This window comes from Calliphora vicina, chromosome 2 (assembly GCF_958450345.1).
Source record: "Calliphora vicina chromosome 2, idCalVici1.1, whole genome shotgun sequence".
NCBI lineage: Eukaryota > Metazoa > Arthropoda > Insecta > Diptera > Calliphoridae > Calliphora > Calliphora vicina.
Genome location: NC_088781.1, coordinates 35,333,473 through 35,353,492, shown reverse-complemented (window position 1 = coordinate 35,353,492; position 20,020 = coordinate 35,333,473). Strand labels below are relative to the sequence as shown.

Below are 20,020 nucleotides of genomic sequence, written 5' to 3'. Positions count from 1 at the left end.
CAATCGGTTTGCTTCAGCGGCACTTTTACAAAATCCCATATTTTCGAAGCAAAATGACCTATAAATTATTAAAAACAAAACTGCGCACAGTGGTATGAGAAGAAAAAAGAGGGAAATAAATCTGTAACTTCTAAACACTTAGTCCGATTTGAATGAACTTTCACATGCGCAAAGAGGAAGTGTTGTCGGTTCATGAATTTGGACCTCATGAACCCACCAAGAGCTGGGCCAGGGGTCCCCAAAGTAGGACACTTCGGGTATGTTGAATTTTAAAAATTATCCCATTTCGTTTGTGTTCCGTTTTTAAAAAAATTAAAATTATCATCGAGCACTATATAAAACTTCGTCGTAGCTATCAATTAACTCTTAAAGCTTAGGAGATATTCGCATTTGAAAATTAAATTTTCAACATTTTTACCCACCCTACTCCAGTTTTTTGATGACCGCAGTTCCAAATATTCCCGATTTTCTACATATTTCTTTTGTAGGATTAACAACTGATTTATATATCAAATAAATAAGGAATTGTTTAAAAATCATGACTGAATTAATTTTAAAAAACTAAAAAGGCGATTTTTCGCTAAAAGTATTTTTATTCTTTTTAAGTTATCTAAAAAATTTTTAAGAGGATGTATAATGAATTTGAACTTTTTGAAAAGCTAACTTTACATCAAATATTTTAAATGAAAAAATATTTATAATTTTTGATACCAAGGGGACCAGGTCCATTCAAAAAACGTTTATTTTTTATGTAAAATTCAACTTTAGGGCAAAAATTCTCAAATCGCATAGTCGATATCAAAATATATTAACCCATTTTAGATGATCCAATATGTTCCTAATTATTCCGTAAAGGGTTCCGATAACACCGCCCCTTAATTAAATAAAAAATTTAATTTCAATTTTAAAAATTTGTATCTATGCTCAACTCAATACAAAGCATTTTTTGTTATATTTTTCAAAAAAGTATTCTTGAAAAGTAGACAAAATCCTCAATCCATTGATATATAAAATGTCTACCTTATGTTTTTTACGTGGCAAATTAATTAACAACTCGCTGAGGTTTAATTTCCATTTATGTACTGTTGTTGTAAATACTAGACTTCATGTTATATTGTTCTTACGTTTCATCATAATCGGAACAAAAATATATAATATTTCGCTATCTTTCCATTAGAAATTCCAAATATTGAAAAATTTTACCTTTGGCCTTGACGATTTAAAGGTTAACGTTTTCCGATTTTAGGAAAACTTTCAGACTATATTTAAAATTACCTGGACAGAATTAAATATATTTAATTCTGATGTTGTTGTATATTTGGATAAATAAAGAGTTGTTACTGCTTTTATTTGCAATCAAAAGTATCCGGTTTATTTAAAGGAAATAAAACAACGTTTTAAAAAGGTTAAAACGTAACAATATGTATAATTTATCATAGAAACAATGAAAATTCCTCATCTACTTCTTAAAACTAGTATATAACGTGACAATTTCAAACAAAAATCACTGACGGAGAACTAGTTCTAGAACTGTTCCTATGAAATTGTGCATGCTTCGTAAAGTTTCTCAAGTACTAGTTCCGAAAAAAACAATTAATAAACTTGCTCCGGAACCGTTCCAAACAACGAGTGTAGCTCCACACGTTCTGGAGATGACAATTATAAACGTTACCAAAAATATCATAAACGCAATTTTTTTTGTTTCACCATAAAAAGAGGCATTATTTTTTTTGCATTTAACGATGCATTTACCTTTACAAAACAGTAATCGCCCAATAACTCACTTTTGGATTTTTTGTTTCTTGACTGGTTTTTGAAATAAACGATTAAATTGTTGAAATTATAAACAGAATTACAAACTTATGTACCTATACATCACTCATGGTGTAGGTAAACACAAACAATTCAATTTCCAACCCTGATTGAAAAGCTTTATGTATAAACAAGTTTAACACAACAAGAGAGGAAAAAGCTTAACAGCTGTTGAATGCAAACACAAACTAACATTAAACAAACAGCTGTTAGGGATTAAACATAATGTTGCTGTTCACTAAAGCTTCACTAACGTACTACTAAAATAAATTTTAGTAAAACGCTAAAGACAAAACGAAATGTCAAATAGTATTTATAAAAAAATACAAATCATATGCTAAAAGTAAGAAAAGAAAACAAACAAGAAGAAAAAAACAGAATACAAAAGAAAAACAACTACAACATTCTTTTTATTTTTTTTTTCATAAAAGATAGATTATTACGAAGTGTAAAAACAAATAAAAAAAACAACGTAATAAGTTGTTGAAAAACCGATAGCAAGTTGAACAAATATGACAATATAAATAAGATGCAGAAAGAGATTTTAAAATGAAATTAATTAAAAATTATTTAACAGATTGATTTTTGCTTACTTCATACTCAGCTTCTATGCCATTAATGATTTCTATGTCATCCTCGAAATAGTTTTCGCGAAAATTTGTATTGATTCTTTCAGACTCCAAGAAGTTTTCCACCGAACCGTGCGGTGTTTTCGCCGCAAAAGAGTCAATGACTTCAAATGCCTCGGCCGATGCTTCTATGGCTGCAAAATCTATGCCACTTCTATTTGATTTATACATTTTCTGCTCACGATGATTGTCTTTGGATTGCAATTTGGCACTAGTAGTTATTGTTTGACGATAATAATTCTCACGAAAATCACAACAATATTTATAGAATAATTTCAAGCGTTCTTTGTATTTTAGATATTTTATAGTTTGTGTGAAATTATAATTACACCGTTTGTAGGCATTTGAAAAGACGTAGAGATCATTCAATGCACTGCTCACACAATAAACTAAAGCGGCCATTGTGAGTAAGGCCAACCAGAGCCCAAGAGCAATCCAGTATTTTTCAATTGCTTTTTTTTGCTTGGGTAGTTACGTTGTTTTTGGTTTTATTTATTTCTTTTTATTTCCCCCTTTAGTTTAATTTTTTTTTCTCATTTATTCAGACAACACTCTCCATTAAATCACTCACTTGCTCAATTTTTTATCGGATTTTACTTTTCAATTCTATTCTATTTTTTTTATCTGTTTGCATGTGTGATTTGTATTAAGTTGCAATGCATGTCCGCACAGTGGGCTTGATTGTATGATAAATGGAAAATTTTTGTGCGATTCAGAAGTGCTGATTTTGACACGTAAGACAAAGATCGCTCAGGCCAGCCTCAAATGTTTGAAGACCAAGAATTGGAGGCATTACTCCATGAAGATTGTTGTAAAATTCATTAAGAGCTTGCAAAAACATTGGGAGTTACTTAAGGAGCAAAAGCAGGGAAATTATGTACCATAAGGATTGAAGCCGAGGGACCTTGAATGATGATTTGCATGTCCGAAATGATGCTTGCACGCTATAAAAGAAAATCTTTTTTGCACCGAAATCACTTCTTGCAATGAAAAATGGATCCATTAAGATAACCCGAAGTTTAAGATATCGTATGTGAAGCCAAACAGACGAATCGACACCAAAGTCAAATACCCATGGCGTTAAGGTAATTTTCTGTAGTTGACAGGAGCAAAAGGGTCCTATACATTATGAGCAGCCGACGAAACCATAACAAGGAACCTGTATCTAAAACAACTGATTCGTTTGAAGCGAGCATTGGACGAAAAACGCCCAGAATATTCGGCCAGACATGAAACCGTAATATTCCATCTTGACAACGCTCGGCCACATATTGCAATACCAATTAAAAAGTATTAAGAATGAAGTGGTTGGGAAGTTTTGCCTCACCCGCCTTATAGTCCAGACCTTCCCCTCTCTAACTATTATTTGTTTCGATCGATACAGAATGCTCTCCCTGGGATACATTTCACTTTGGAACAGAGTATCCGATATTGACTTGATTCGTTCTTGGCCTCAAAAGATGAGCAGTTCTTTTGGCTCGAAATCCATATGTTGCCAGAAAGATGGGAAAAGGTCATAGCTAACAATGGCTGTCATCTCTTTTTACAAGTCACGGCAATAGTGCATTTAAAAGAAACACAAATTCCCCTCATAGCTTTCGCCTATTCAACTAGTATTATCGAATACATATTAGATATTTATAGTTTTAACCACTTATTTTTCAATCAACCCCACTGTGCCTTACATTACATACAATCCCAACCAGAAAATAAATAAACACTTTACACTCACTTCTCTAAGAGCTGGATGTTAATACTTGTGGATTACAACTTAAATTCTCTTTAAATATTTGTAGAATGTTACTTTTTCATTGTTTTTAATTCATTATAAAAAATTTCACAATTCTTTACATTGTTTATATCACAATCACTTTACACTTTGTACCACGAAGTTACGACTTATATATTACATACAATTTGTGCACATGTTTCAAATTATTTTCAATTGTCATTATTTGACGTTTCGTTAGCATTGTAGCGCTTGCGTTTAACCCGTGCCGCAGTGTTCATTTTACTAAAGTGTGTTGAAATATTACTTCTCTTGTCCATAATATTGTTTGGTTTGCTTGAGTCTATTTTTATTTCGATTTTTTACGACATTTTTAGCCGGCTATTAAAATAAACGTAAATGAATCGTTTTTGTGCGTTTGATTTGGTAGCTGCTGAATAATATTTTTCATATCTATGATAAGTTGTTGGTGTATTTGCGTTTGTTTACTTCTCACTACCCAGCAGTTAAGCAAGTAGTCAATGTATCCCTTATAGACTTACTATATATAAGGGATACATTGACTGTCACTAATTTCTGATCACAAGGCTGGGTCATTTCAGAGCAGAGATAAGGCAATTGGTTACTTTATACATCCCAGGTAATCTAGCGTGAATTCAGTTGTCACTTAAGTGTCTCTAAGTAATCTAGAGTGTAGTCACATTAATTATTTATTTTATTCTGCACTTTAGAAAGTAGTTATTTAATCCATCAGATCCACCAATCCATTGATTAGTTGTCGGAGAAACCGTATATTTTAAAATAACTAGTTATGTAGCTGATCAAGTAACCAGTTAGGTAGCTAGTAAGGTATGTAAGATATGTAACCAGTACGAGAATGCAATTCGTTGACTACTTTGTAATCCAAAAGGGTCAATTGTCCCCCTGCTTAGAACATGTACATGTTAATAGTTAAGTAACCAGTTGTCACCTGAAATGATAGTAAAATCATTAAGTCGGGACAGTCTCCTAGAACTGCTGGATACTGATTTTGTACTTACATTAATATGTGTATGTGTTTCTAATTTATAACGATTATCAGGCTTTGAAATTTAAAACGAAAGTAATGAAATTGAAAAATGTCTTATTGAAGTATTGAATGAAAAATATATGAGAACAATTTCAAAATTCTCCTCTTTCGAATGAAACTTAATTTTGAATGCGTAATAGGCCCCCAAAGTTGTTCACCTTGGTCCTACAAAATTTACTTCGAAGTTTTATTGCCTTTCATTGGAGGAGATTCTTCTTAAAAAACATATACAGTAGGCCCTTAAAGAATAACATCGGTGAGAAAGCTCACAACATCTAAGAAATACCAAATGTGAACTGATTTTTACAAGGATATGCTTTCTGAAACTCATAATCTCCTGAAACAATCGGTATTTAGGTGTGAGATATATGTGCCTAATACTGATACAAAGACGGAATGTCCCTCATTGCTAATACGTTGAAACATACTAAATCTATTGGAATTAATTAAAACATTATCAACAAAAATTGGTCAATTCACAAGATCTCTTATCAGTCATATTGTCATAATGTCCTAATATATCACGACTCGACAGCTCGGTTTAACCGATTCTTAGGCATTCGGCTCAGGTCTCTGCTGGTTGGCTACGATAACACAATAAACATAGCATACAGAGTAGTATTATTTTAGGAAATTGTTTTGTTCGAAAAACAATAAAAACCATTGTGAAATATTAGGATATTTTGACAATATGACATGATAAGAGACCTTGTGAATAGACCAAATGTATTACAATTATTTTTAAGCGAATAGTATGTAAGGATATTATGTAAATCCAACGACTTTTATAAATAAAATGAATAAATAAATAAATAGGTAACATTTTCCTATAATCTAATAATCAGTTTGATCATTATAATTTACAGAAGTTCCTATCAGTTGACAAATGGGCTATTATACCCTCTAATATCTTAAAAATTATATATATCGGTGTGAAATAACTTGAGGTAGTTTCTCTGCCAGATAATTCTTTAGACCAAAAAAAAAATTGAAATCCATTTTGAAAAAAAGTCAACAAAATTTTTGATTTTGCAAAAAAAGTCAAAACTCGGATCCCACTAAGCGACCAAAGGAAAAGACTTAAGCTTTCTTTTGAGAAAAAAGAACACATTTTGAAAAAAAGTCACAAAAGTTTTTGATTTTGAAAAAAAATTACAAAAATGTTTTATTTTTAAATTTTTTTTATTCGGAAGAGTGAAAGGTATCCCACTAAGCGACCAAAAAGCTCTTCAAGGAAAAGACCTAAGCTTTCTTTTTTTTAAGGATTTTTATGGATTTTGTCATTCTGTTTGTAACACTTCGAAATATTCATCGCATACCCAAATTCTAAGACGATCTAGCTATGTTCGTCCGTCCGTCTGTCTGTATTCTAAAAACACGATAGGGCGCAAACGGAAAGATCTAGCTGGCTTGATGAAGCAATATCGGTCCATGATTGCAACTAGACCCCCCCCTCAGGAAAAAATATTTAATTGTCACATATTGATGGTGGGTATTCCAGATTCGGCACAGCCAAATATAAAACTTTTATTTGTTTTTTGTTATTTCGTTCTACATACTTTATCTAAAGCTATGACATCGAAAGTACATCAATATTATTCATTTTATGTCTTATCACTATCAATTCAAAATGTATTTACTTAATACACATTCTTGTGTGAAGTAGTGATTATTTACGAATATTTGTATTTAATACTGTGTTATTGAGTGCTTCGTTCCAGCTATATTTTATACATAAAAGTAAATATTAACAAAATAATGATGAATCATAATCAAAATAAAAATTGTTGATGAAAGATAAGAAGCTTAGTGAATCCTAACTATAGCGGCAATGAAACAATAATACCGAGATTTATTTTTGTAAGATTTTAACGATGCACAGTGGTATGAGAAAAAAAAGAGGGAAATAAATCTGTAACTTCTAAACCCTTAATTGAATGAAATTTCACATTCGCAAAGAGAAAGTGTAGTCGAGTTTAAATTTTGAATTTGGACCTCATGAGCCCACCAGGAGATGTGTCAGGGATCCCCAAAGTAGGACAATTTTAAAAATTATCCTATTTCTTCGTTTGTGTTCCGATTTCAAAAAAATTACACATATAGAATCTTCTTGCCGAGCACTACATAAAACTTCTAGCTATCAATTATCTCTTATAGCTTAGGAGATATTAGCATTTGAAAATTAAATTTTCAACATTTTTACCCACCCTACTCCAGTTTATTGATGACCCCGGTTCCAAATATTTACCGATTTTCTCCATTTTGCTTTTGTAGGATTAACAACAGATGTATATATCAAATAAAGAAAGAATTGTTTAAAATTAATGACTGAATCCAAAGTTATATGCATTTGAATTTAAAAAGGCGATTTTACGCTATTTTTTTTTTGGGAAAAAAGTACTTTTATTGTTTTTAAGTTATCTAACAAATTTCTAAGAGGATGTATAATGAATTTGTACTGTTTGAAAAGCTAACTTTACATCAAATATTTTAAATGAAAAAAAAATATATAATTTTTGATACCGAGGGGACCAGGTCCATTCAAAAAACGCCTATTTTTTATGTAAAATTCAACATTAGGGCAAAAATTCTCAAATCGCATAGTCGATATCAAAATATAGTTACCTATTTTAGATGGCCCAATATGTTCTTAATTATTTTGTTCCAGGAACGGGGTTCCGATAACCCCGAAAAAATCCCACTTTTGGGATTTTTCAAGACTTTTTTGGAAATTGCAGAATACTTGATAATAAATTTCAAAATTTGTTTTTATTTTTCCATTTTAAATAGAATAGCTATAGAAATCTACATAACTGTGAAATTTCATTAAAAAATATTCATAAATAAAAATTTTTTTTCACTTTGAAAAATTTGTATCTATGCAAAAACTCAATAAAAAGCATTTTTTTCATATTTTTCAAAAAAATATTCCATGAATTTTTTAATTGTCAAAAGTTATATACATTTTTGAAAAGTAGACAAAATCCTCTATCCATTGATATATAACGTGTCTACCTTATGTTTTTTAAGTGGCAAATTAATTAGGGAAAACTTAACAAAAATTTTTAAATTTGTTATCAAGTATTACGCAATTTAGTGCTCGGCAAGAAGATTCTATATGGGTAATTTTTTTGAAATCGGAACACAAACGAAGAAATAGGATCATTTTTGAAATTGAACATACCCGAGGAGTCCTACTTTGGGGACCCCTGGACCAGCTCCTGGTGGGCTCATGAGGTCCAAGTTCAAAACTTAAACTCGACTACACTTCATCTTTGCAAATGTGAAATTTCATTCAAATCGGACTAAGGGTTTAGAAGTTACAGATTTATTTCCATCTTTTTTTTTCTCATACCACTGTGCGATGTTGTTTAGTAATTTCTATACACTACTTTAAAATAAATTAAAAATAAATAGTGCAAATTCTTTTTCTGAATACATGATGCTATCAGCGCAAAATTGGTGTAAACCTAAACTATTTACTTAGTGGTACATTCAACTTACACCACTTTTGCTACATTATTTTGTTATATTATGCTCTGTTCAGCGCTAGCTTCCCTCAATTTTGTATTGATAGTTGGTAACTTAAGGACTGTATGTAACTCCAGAACAGCAACCAAAAAAATGCCCGAAATAATTTTTAAACATTAATTCCATAAAATTGACTAATTAATAAAGCCAATTGAATGGATATTAAAAACTTTTTTCTCTGTTTATTTAATTAATTTAAATTTAAAGTTCTCCGACTCTATAAAAAACACCCTTTATTTGTCGGTCCAGAAAAAAACAGTTTGAAATTATTTTCTATAACTTTAGCCGTTTATGCTCTCTATACAATCAATCACTTTTACATATTCATATTAACAAATTAAAGCATATTTATAGGGATTTTAATTGTTTATCAATTTATTTATTGTAAAATTTGTTTCTAGTATTAAACAATTCTATAATTGTATACAAAACTTACCTCATTTCCTTTGCCATAATAATCTTCATCGCTGCTCACATCTCTAGGAATGCGCTGGAATTTATGATCTTTTGAACAGCAAGGCATATTTTGTATTCAACGAAGCAATTCATGCACTAATTTGGAAAAACTTTAGGCAAATAACAATGATGATCGTATCTTAATATTTGACAATTTTAAACAATTAATGAAATTAAATGCAAATTTTATAACACTGCAACTCTTATATATTTTACTAAATTTATTTATTACGACTACACTTTAGCATTATACATACTTAGTTGGAATGAAGTAAAAATGCATTTTTAAGGTTTATTTTTTAAATGATAAGAAATTGGTACCATGTACTCGTATATGGAACTCACAGTTTCTTTTTTGCAATTAAATTTTAATATAAAATTGTGTGTTATTAATTTTACTGAAGTATTATGTGTTTGGCTCCCTGTGACATGCCCTAATACACACCTTTTTTATCGTAATGTACACATTGTTATTTTTATCAACATGTTATTGCTTTTTAAACTGAAACCTCTTTAATAAAACCACAAAAAGTTGGTAAAATACTTTAAACAATTGAACTTTTAAAAAAACATTTTGTGCAAAAAAAAGGAACGCATTAAAACTCTCAAAGGGGCCCATTGTAAAATATTTAAATAGTAAATAATATATACACACAGGGTGAATTCCAAAATGCAACCTTAAAAAGTCGAGCGATTCTTAACGCAACCGTGTAAACTTTGATAATGTTTCATATCGCAAAATGTATGAAAAAGTAAAAACTAACTTAACTACGCGTTTGCTTGCTTTGTCTTGATAAAGGTATGACTGCATTGCATACAGACATTTTGGAATTCACCCACAAAAACCAGATACGTAGTAGCAACCGAATTTGTTGCCAATCGAATGATTGGGTTGCACACAAATAATTTTTGGGTTATAGCAACAGAAAGTCAGTGGATAAAGAAGAATTTCAATTAATGGAACCAAACTTGTCTTACCACTTCTAAAATTTAGTAACTACAACTGTAAAATTCGGTCACTAAGACAGAATCATTAGATTGACAACAAATTCGGTTGCTACTACGAATCTGTTTTCTCTGTGTAGAAATTCTTAACTACTGGAGCAATCTGTTGAAAACTTGGAACAGCAATAAATGAGGAGTTAGACTTTACTCAACAGCTATTGTCGGTCAGAGAAAACAATTTTTCGAACTTATTTAATATATATTTAGAAATCCATTACAAATTATTCGATTTCAGGTATCGTCGACTTTCCACACTTTTAACACTTCCAATTTTATTATTCATTTAACCAATAATTTTTACTAACTGTACCATATTGTACGACAGGAAATTTTTATAAAAATATTAGAGCTTTCTCATAAATAGTTCATTAGTAATTCTGCGTTACCCTTCATTCTTTCTCATTTTCATTCCTTATTTTTCTAAACTACATTCTACGTTAAACTTCCAATCCGATTTCCAATTGCAACATTTGCAATGCATATTTATATAAAAAGCTCGGTATATGCTTGTCAAAGATTAGGACAATGAGACAATATATAAATGATTTGATTAATCAGGATCTTGTGGCAATCTCCGATTGGGGTCGTGAAAATAGAGTCGACTTCAATGCTTGCAATACTCACTATTGTATGATGCAATACAACAGATCATGACTCTTCATCAGTTTCATCTCATTCACACTATCTGATCCTATTTACACCACCCATATCCGACCGAAAATAGAATGCTACTCTCATGCCATACTTCAAAGTCTATATTGGAGCTTGACGACCGCGTATAAGAGAGGGCTAAGGTGCTTATCGGTGACAGTACTGTATCCAACTCTAATGATTTACTGCAGCACCGTCTCTATATTGATTGTGTTTTACTGTTCTATTGATACTACAATGGAATGTGTTCTACTGATTTTCCTGATTTTTAGGTAATACACATTTTTCATAAAGAACTTTGTGGTCGATTGGACCTTTATTTGTAAGAGTCCAATTTTTTAGGCGGACTAGCTTATCTTCCTTCCTTATGAAACCTATGGAACGGATAAGCGATATGCATTTCCTTTCATCGATAAAGCCAACTCGATTTTATGTCTTTCAACATGCCTATATGAAGAGCAAATCTGTTTCTGGCATTACACTCGCTTGAAATCACTCAAGCACAAGGAATATGCATTGGTGGCCCTTTACCAGTGTGAAAGCCGAGCCGATCCTTATGACTTTGGACAGATTGATTACAGACATTCTGGCAAATAAAGTCATTATCTCTTCTATGTGGACTACAACTATTTTCATAGTAACGAACTGGGACTCTTTACAGGGAGGAGTTTTATCGCCTGCTCGTGTAATTAGACTCTATGATGTGTAAGACTGTTTCGTATGCTGATCATGTTGCTGTGTCTGTTTCTGGGAAACACCTGGCGGCTCTATCACAATGTCTATAAACCGCTTTAAGTACAATTAGCCGCTGTAATAATGCTAGCCGACTTGGTGTGAATTCTGGGGAAATGAAGCTCGAGCTCTCTTCAAGAAGTAAAAAGCTACCCCCTTTTCCTTTACCGCGCTTAGATGGGTTGGAAATCAACCTCTCGGATAGTGCGAATAACTTGGATATAATTCCAAACTCAAAACTATCCTGGTACTTGAATATTTACTCATAGGCGTCAAAGGCAGCTATTGCCATATATGCTTGCAGAAGGATTACACGAAGGACCAGGGACATAAACCCAAGGAACGCGAAATTACTCTTCGATATGGTGGTTAAGACCGATGGAAAGAATCCTGCGAATTTCTGCACTAATGATCACAGGAGCGATACTCCATAGCGAGCTTTGTGTGTTATATTGAACTGTCCACCGAATGGCCGAATTAACCTTAAATTCAGCTGTTATTATCAGTATTATGGGGTCAAGGATATCTGTTTTTACTGGCTATGCCACTACTTTGGGAATTTTATCTAATATTCCTGGTAACATTGACTATTGCACAGCCTTCCTTGCCAGACTCTTTTTTGTATCTAATGTGGGCTGTTCACCTTCATTTAGGGAAAATGACTCCCCTCACCGATTCCGGAAGGGGGTACCTGAGATCCAGGCTGATATTTCGGCCATGAAAAGACCGGTACACTGGTTGAGGTACTACAGGTTATTCGATGAGAATACCCGAATTTGTAGTAGAACTGCAATTAAATATCTCTCTTATGTTTACACGACATCCAGATTGGTAGATGAATGCCGGGTGTATTTTGACGAGATGGTGAGACATTCTAACCTGGAGTTATTCTGAGTGCCGGGTCACATATTATCTCGGACGGACTGACACAAGCAGCCTCACGCTTGCAAGACGACGATATCGATCATTTGGTACACCAACCAACCTTTATGTTGTAAGTCACTCAAACAGCTCGATGGTGTAACTTTGACTACTTGCTCCATATCGAAGCTTACATGGCTTCATTAAAGGCCTTATTAGTAGTAAGATTTATAAATTACATTTGGTATAGAAATTCTTTATTAACCTTTAATAAATTTAAAAATTCATTATGAATATTAGGGGTTGATATTTATGGATTAATATTTTTTTTATTTAACACAAATATTCAGTGATGAAAACTATTTATAAAACCAAAATGCGTCGGGCATCATCTCCAAACTCGTTAAAAGTGCTGAATGTTAGTTGCAAGTGAATTTTTTTTTGTTAAAAATACATTTAACAGATAAATTTTTAAAGAAATTTAAATTGGTAATTAAATTATATAAAATGAATTCGAATTTATAACTCGTTCATCACACAAATTGTTCTTCCTATGGATACATTCTTATTATAGTAATTTTGTTGTTGCAATAAAATCCATTTAACACTTTTATTGTGAAAACGTTTTTACTACGTAAACATTTTAAACATAATGTTAATTAAACACAAATACATATTAACATTTGTTTGGAATAAACAATTTAAATTATTTATGTATGTTTTATTTAATATTGATCGTGATTTACTCCAACTCTTTAAAAAATATATTAATTGAAAGATCAAAAATCATTTGTTTATTATACATTTTTGCAAGGTCTTTTATTATATATTTTCACTATATATATTTTTTTTTTCTAATTTATTATATTTTTTTTTTGTTTTTACTTTTGCTTTTGCTTTTTCACTTTCCCCAAAAACATTTGTTCACTCTACACAGTTTGTTTTCATACTGCGTGATGTTTCTTTCTGTTTAGTTTTGCAGACACGCCAAAACGTTTTGTTTGTACGATCACTGAAATTGTTAGAGAAAAAACATTGCGAGGGAAATGTGGTGGCACTTAATCGTTAATTGTTTTGTTTGCAATTTATGTACGACAAAATTCATAGAGAGTAATAAATGCGTTATGATAAGAGGCAAATGCAAATTACTTACTCTCTTTAGTTGTTATCATAGCTGCCAGATATGACGATTTATGGTAATTTTGATGATTTTTTGTTTCAAAAATAACAAAGTACCGATTTAACGATATTTCCGGGAAATTCTGCAGAAGCTTTTCTTATTTGAAAACATTTATTCATAAAAATAAATATATTTAAAAACAAGTAAGAGAGCTATATTCGGATGTGCCGAATCTTCTATACCCTTCACCAAATTATACTTCAAAATAAAAATTTCAAAGATTTTTAGGTAAACAAAATTTATTTTTTTTTTCCAAAGTTGTTTTTTTAATTTTTTTGAAAAAAAAATTTTTTGTTTTTTCTTTTTTTTTTTGGAGAAAAAAATTCGGGTTAAAAAATATTTTTTCCGATTTTGACCCATTGTAGGTCAAAGTTACTATAGTCTTATATACGTCGTTGCAAAGGTCTTTGAAATATCATTAGATATCCATATTGTCTATATTAATGACTTAGTAATCCAGAAATAGGTAAAAAAATAGGTCAAAAATAGATATCTGGGGTCTTCAGAAAATTGATATCAACAAACCGACGGACAGACATGGCTTAATCGACTCCGCTATCTATAAGGATTCAGAATATATATACTTTATAGGGTCGGAAAATTATATTGTGGAAATTACATACGGAATGACAAACTTATATATACCCTTCTCACGAAGGTGAAGGGTATAATAATAATAATAATTTTTCAATTTCCCTAAAGCTTTCCTTCCTGGTGCAAGAAGAAGAATCCGGGAACTGAATCTCGATAATTCGACTATACATACATATACTTGGATAGCATTGCATCAATCAAGATTCTTAACTCCAACGTTATTAGGTCGAAATGTATTTTTAATTGTATCCAATCAATGGCACAACTGATACAACATCACGTCGAGTTGATATCAGTTACAGGACATGAAGGCTTCCGAGGAAATTAAATATCTGATGAATGCGGAAACACTCCTGTCGTGACCGTATAGAATTTGATAGATGAATGTGCTTTGAGAGAAACGTAACTCATGTGGTCAAATATCATCACTTGTAGAATATTCTGGATATTCTGGCCCACTCTGACAAAGGAGAGGATCAGTACTCTTGGTAGGAATTAGAATAGGCTATTGTTGAAGTTGTTTAGATAGAGAGGAGGAAGGATCAGTACAACAATGTCTATGTGACTGTGCGGCCTTACAAGAGTGTAGACTACTATCTTCTACATCTTGGTATAGATCTTTTTCATGATCTGGATTGTCTCAGAGATGTGTCACTAGTACATATGATCAAACTTATTACAAGTACCGGTTACTTCTCACGGGGACCACAGGAATCACATAGCCATCGAAATTAGGACGGGCAAATATTCTCCTTTCATTTTTGATTCTCAGCATAAGAGGAACAGTATTTCTAAGGGTACAACAATGGGTCAAAAGACCTCCGAGTGAACTCGCTAAATTGCGAGCAAACCAAGAAACCTAACCTACTACTAGAAATCTTCAGATTTTTTTTTGAAGATTTTTGAAATTCGAAGTTGCGATTTTTAATCGGGATATTGACGATTTTTTTTTCAAATTCATCTGGCAGCACTGGTTGTTATTAATATGAATGAATTTAATAACGGTTAATTGATCATGTTCTGATTATTTTTGTTTTTATGGAGATCAAAGTCATTAACATTTATAAAGTTTTGTTGTTTTGAATATTCATATTTATTAAACTAAAGTTATTACCAACAAAGTTTAAAGTCACAAGAAAAGAAAATCTCACAAAAAAATAAAATAAAAAATTGATATTGACCAATAAAGTACCAAACAGGTAAGTCTATTATACAGATATGTATTTATTCATGGTTATACACATGGCCGGCTATTAAGAGAAAAATTATTATGTGAAAATAGGATTTTTCGAGATTAACCGGAGTTAAAAACCCATCGCGACCTGTTACTCAGATAAAAAATTATAGACTCCGTTTTTTGATAATTATTTTATCAGATTTTAGATGTTTAGGTACGTAAATACCAGATGTGATATTCCATGATTCAATAAAATAAAAATAATAACAATTTAAAGAAAAAACTTGTTTTCTACATAAATAACAAACAATACCCCTTTCACACTAGGCAATTTAGTTGCGCAAGTCTCTTGCCCAACAAAAAAACGGCATGCAAAATTTTCTTCTCCTTAACCCGACATTACCTCTTGCATCAACAAACACAAGAGACATGCACAACTAAATTGCCTAGTGTGAAAGGTGTCCAAGTAACAAATAAACATTTAAAGTGAAGTTACTTAGAGACACTAAAGTGACGATTGACTTCACGCTAGATTACCTGGAATGTATAAAGTAATCAATTGACTTATCTCTGCATTACAGAGTTCACATACGTCTATTTAATTCAAATCTTTCGTAAATCATAGGAAAAATTCTTCATAAATTTGTTTGTTTCCAAACATTAAAGAACTAATTCTCACCATTTTCCCCATTATATAGTTATTTACCTTTATTGTTGTGATTTTGATTCATTATTTCTGTTGTGGTCCAAAGCCAAATAAAAACAGTCACAAAACACACATTTAAATGGTTTTTTATAAGTTCATAAACACACGTATGCACATGTCGCAGAGACGTTATCAATTACCCCCATTCGCAATTTTCCATTTACAGAGTACATGAGAAATAAACTTATACCTACTCAATAAGTTTGTGGAAAACATTTAACTAGATAAACAAAAGGGTTTTTGAGCTTTCAACCAGGAGCCAAATTATCGCATTCCTGATCGAATAGGCTATCGTATAGAAAAATGATTTCGATATCGAAATTATGATAAAATGTACTCAATTTCTCGCAATTTCCCCTCTTTTTCTTTTTATACCCTTCACCATCGTGAGAAGGGTATATATAAATTTGTCATTCCGTTTGTAATTTCCACAATATAATTTTCCGACCCTATAAAGTATATATATTCTGGATCCTTATAGATAGCGGAGTCGATTAAGTCATGTCCGTTTGTCTGTTGAAAACAATTTTCTAAAGACCCCACATATCTTCGGGATCCAAATCTTCAATAATTCTGTCAGACATGCTTTCAAGAAGTTTCCTATTTAAAATCAGCAAAATCGGTCCACAAATGGCTGAGATATGAGGAAAAAACCAGGACTACCTCGATTTTTGACCTATATCTGGATTACTTTATCATTAATATAGACAATATGGATATCTAATGATAGATATTTCAAATACATTTGCAACGACGTATATATGACCATAGTAAGTTGGACCTACAATGGGTCAAAATCGGAAAAAATATTTTTTAAAACGAATTTTTTTTTCACCAAAAAAAATATTTAAAAAACCAAAAATTTTTTTTAAAATTTCCAAAAAAAAAAATTTTATTTAAAAAAAGAATTGTTAAATTAAAAATATTTTAAAATAACAATTCCAAAAAAAAAAAAATCCAAAAAATTAAAAAATTTAAATTAAAAAAAATAAATTTTGTTTACCTATTTGGTGAAGGGTATATAAGATTCTGCACAGCCGAATATCACATTCGTGTTCGAATGATCTATTGTATCGAAAAATGATTTCGATATCGAAATTATAGTAATATGTACTACATTTCTTGCTCGATAATGAATTTTGCTTGATATCGAATGCGGTAATTCGGCCTCTGTTATCATTTTCGAAGAAGTATGGTCGAATAATCTGCACCAAACAGTTACCCAGAAAATACCCAGGTATTTCTGGTACTATAAAATGTTTTGCTTGCTAATATTGCGCTGGCTTGTAACGTTCAAAAAGTACCAGATATAAAACCTGAGGGGAAATTGAACTAGTCCCGTGACATGTGAAAAGAGGATTTATCACTTCATATCATTTCAAATGTCCAACAACACAACACAAAGGAAAAATCCGACCGAATATTCTCGTCACCAGTATTTGGCAGAATACCTAAACCGAAACATTTGTAAAGGAAAAACATAGATTATGGAATTTTAAAGGAGAAACAAGTTTTAAATTAATTAATATAATGTAAAATATTTATTGTAAAATATTTAAGCATAATATAAAAACTATTCCCTTAAACACAATCACCCCTATCGGCAATAACAAGTGAAATGTTGTTCCCATGAAATATCCATTTCCCTCGAAGAGAAAATTGGTATCATGATATTCCCATCAACTTTTCATTCACAATAGTTCATTTTGTTCGTAACAGCTCCTTATTGTTTACAAAATTCCATCTAAAAATTTCACAACATGGGGAATTTTTTTGAATGAACGAGAAATGGGAAAAGGGAAATTATTTATTGTGAAATATTGATTCGCGATAGGGGTGATTGTTTAGTTCAAGGTGAAAAACAAAATTAATTGAGTCCACAATGTAGAGTGGATTCCGGAGGGCACATAAAAGCGAGCGGAAACATGCTCTAAAATTAAAATAATTAATTTGTTTTAAAGAAAACTTTAAAATGTTAAATTTTTTCGGATTGGGCCTATCGAACCTGATTTTTTAGGTTCGAATTTTAGATTATTTCGGCATAAAAAAAGATTAATCTCTTCTTAGCACATTGAAATTTTCTATGTATCAGCCCAATTATGAATACAAATTCCCCGGGAGTTTTTTCCATTTTCTCATTTTTCCTATTCAAATTCAATGTGAAAAAACTCTCGGGGAATTTTTATTCATAATTGGGCTGTATATGTTTTGAAAACGTTCAATGTTGTATAGTGAACGAGGAAACTTCATTTATGTTTAAATCAAAAATACAAACCTTGAGAATAATGTATTCGATGGAGAAGACCGTTTTTAAACTGTTTATTTCTATTACAATAATAATAAAATTGTGTTCGTTCACATACGACTCTGCTTTTTGTCAGCCAGTGTCCTAACACACTTACCCTATTTGGACACTAAATAAACTTACTCATACCATTTAAAGTAAACCATTAGAAGATCAAACATTATGTCATTGCTGAATAAAAACTTCAATTTTAAGCACATACATTTTTAAATTGCATTTTAAAATTATTTTATATCTAGTAATTCAATTAATTATTGTGCGTGTAGTCAGTTAAGCGTAAAACTTACATTAAAATTTACATAAAACACACTTCTGCTCATTATGAACAAACAAACTTTTTCTGATTCACTTGATTGTTTGAATGGCCAAGATACGTTTCAAAACTATTTGTATATAGTCAAGTACTTGTTGATAAACTTTAGTTAGAATAACGTAGCTGAAAGCTTTTATTTTGCTAATTAGTCATTGTTCATAATTGTTTGTACTCGAAAATATACAATTTTCTCAACATTTCAGATGTAAAGTTAGAAATAAACACAATTTTAGCGTTTAGCTTTGAGTAGAAAAGAAAACAAATAAAATGTTACGGCAAATGTGTTTCTGTTACTCCTCTCAATTAATACCTTGTTTATTTTTATGATGTTTTCCGATATGGATCATTTATAGGAGGCAAATCCAAATATTAAACATTTATATACTTGATTTTTGATAACATCAAATATCATTTTACTGGACCAGACATTAGATTTACAGATTAACATAGATTGGTGCAGGGGGAGCATGAGAATACATTAGCAAAAGATTCTAGGCAAATTACATTCTGTACGATTATGAAGTGTCAAGTTCCTGAGCTCTTCATTTCTAAATGTTTTTTAATTTTTTGGAAAAAAATTATTTCGAATTTTTTAAATTTTAAAATTTTTTTTTTTATTTTTTCAATTTTTTTTTAATATTTAGCGAAAAAGAAACTTTAGGTGAAAAAAAATCCGGGTTAAAAAATATTTTTTCCGATTTTGACTCATTGTAGGTCCAATTTACTATGGTCTTATATACATATGTCGTTGCAAAGGTTTGAAATATCTATCATTAGATATCCATATTGTCTATATTAATGACTTAGTAATCCAGATATAAGTCAAAAATAGGTCAAAAATCGTGGTTGTCCTGTTTTTTCCATATATCTCAGCCATTAGTGGACCGATTTTCTCGATTTTAAATACCAACCGAGCCGGAAGAATTCCGGAGATATTGAAATATGAATGGTGTATGTAAGTTATTTGGAGGCTTCGGAAAGATGATTTCAACAGACAGACGGACATGGCTTAATCGACTCCATCCTTCTCATGAAGGTGAAGGGTATAAAAACTAATATTAATTGCACATGTAGCATACACGCACGATCCATCAATCCATTAAAATGGATCGCGATCCAAATATCAAAATATATATGTATGTATTGAACGTGTAGCAGTGCCCTTAAATTACCTGGTATGTGATGAAACCCATAGATTTCAAAATTACTGATTTTTAAAAGTCGATTTCGGTAGATTTAAAAATTAACCTCAAATTTTAAATAAAACTTC

At 31.2% G+C, this 20,020-nt stretch overlaps 1 protein-coding gene across 2 annotated transcripts in view; it reads right to left on the bottom strand.

Annotated features, from left to right (window-relative positions):
- The window catches only part of LOC135949982 (galectin-4-like), a 28,797-nt gene extending 19,436 nt beyond the window's left edge, over positions 1 to 9,361 (bottom strand). Inside the window, exon 1 of one of the 2 annotated variants that reach the window (XM_065499457.1) lies at positions 9,207 to 9,361. In XM_065499457.1, coding sequence (XP_065355529.1) covers positions 9,207 to 9,293 — 87 coding nt within the window. In that variant the 5' untranslated portion in view covers positions 9,294 to 9,361. Of the gene's footprint in view, positions 1 to 2,405; positions 2,912 to 9,206 lie in introns of those variants that run through there. The other variant, XM_065499456.1, reaches the window with a different exon arrangement.
- Between the last annotated feature and the right edge of the window lie 10,659 nt (positions 9,362 to 20,020).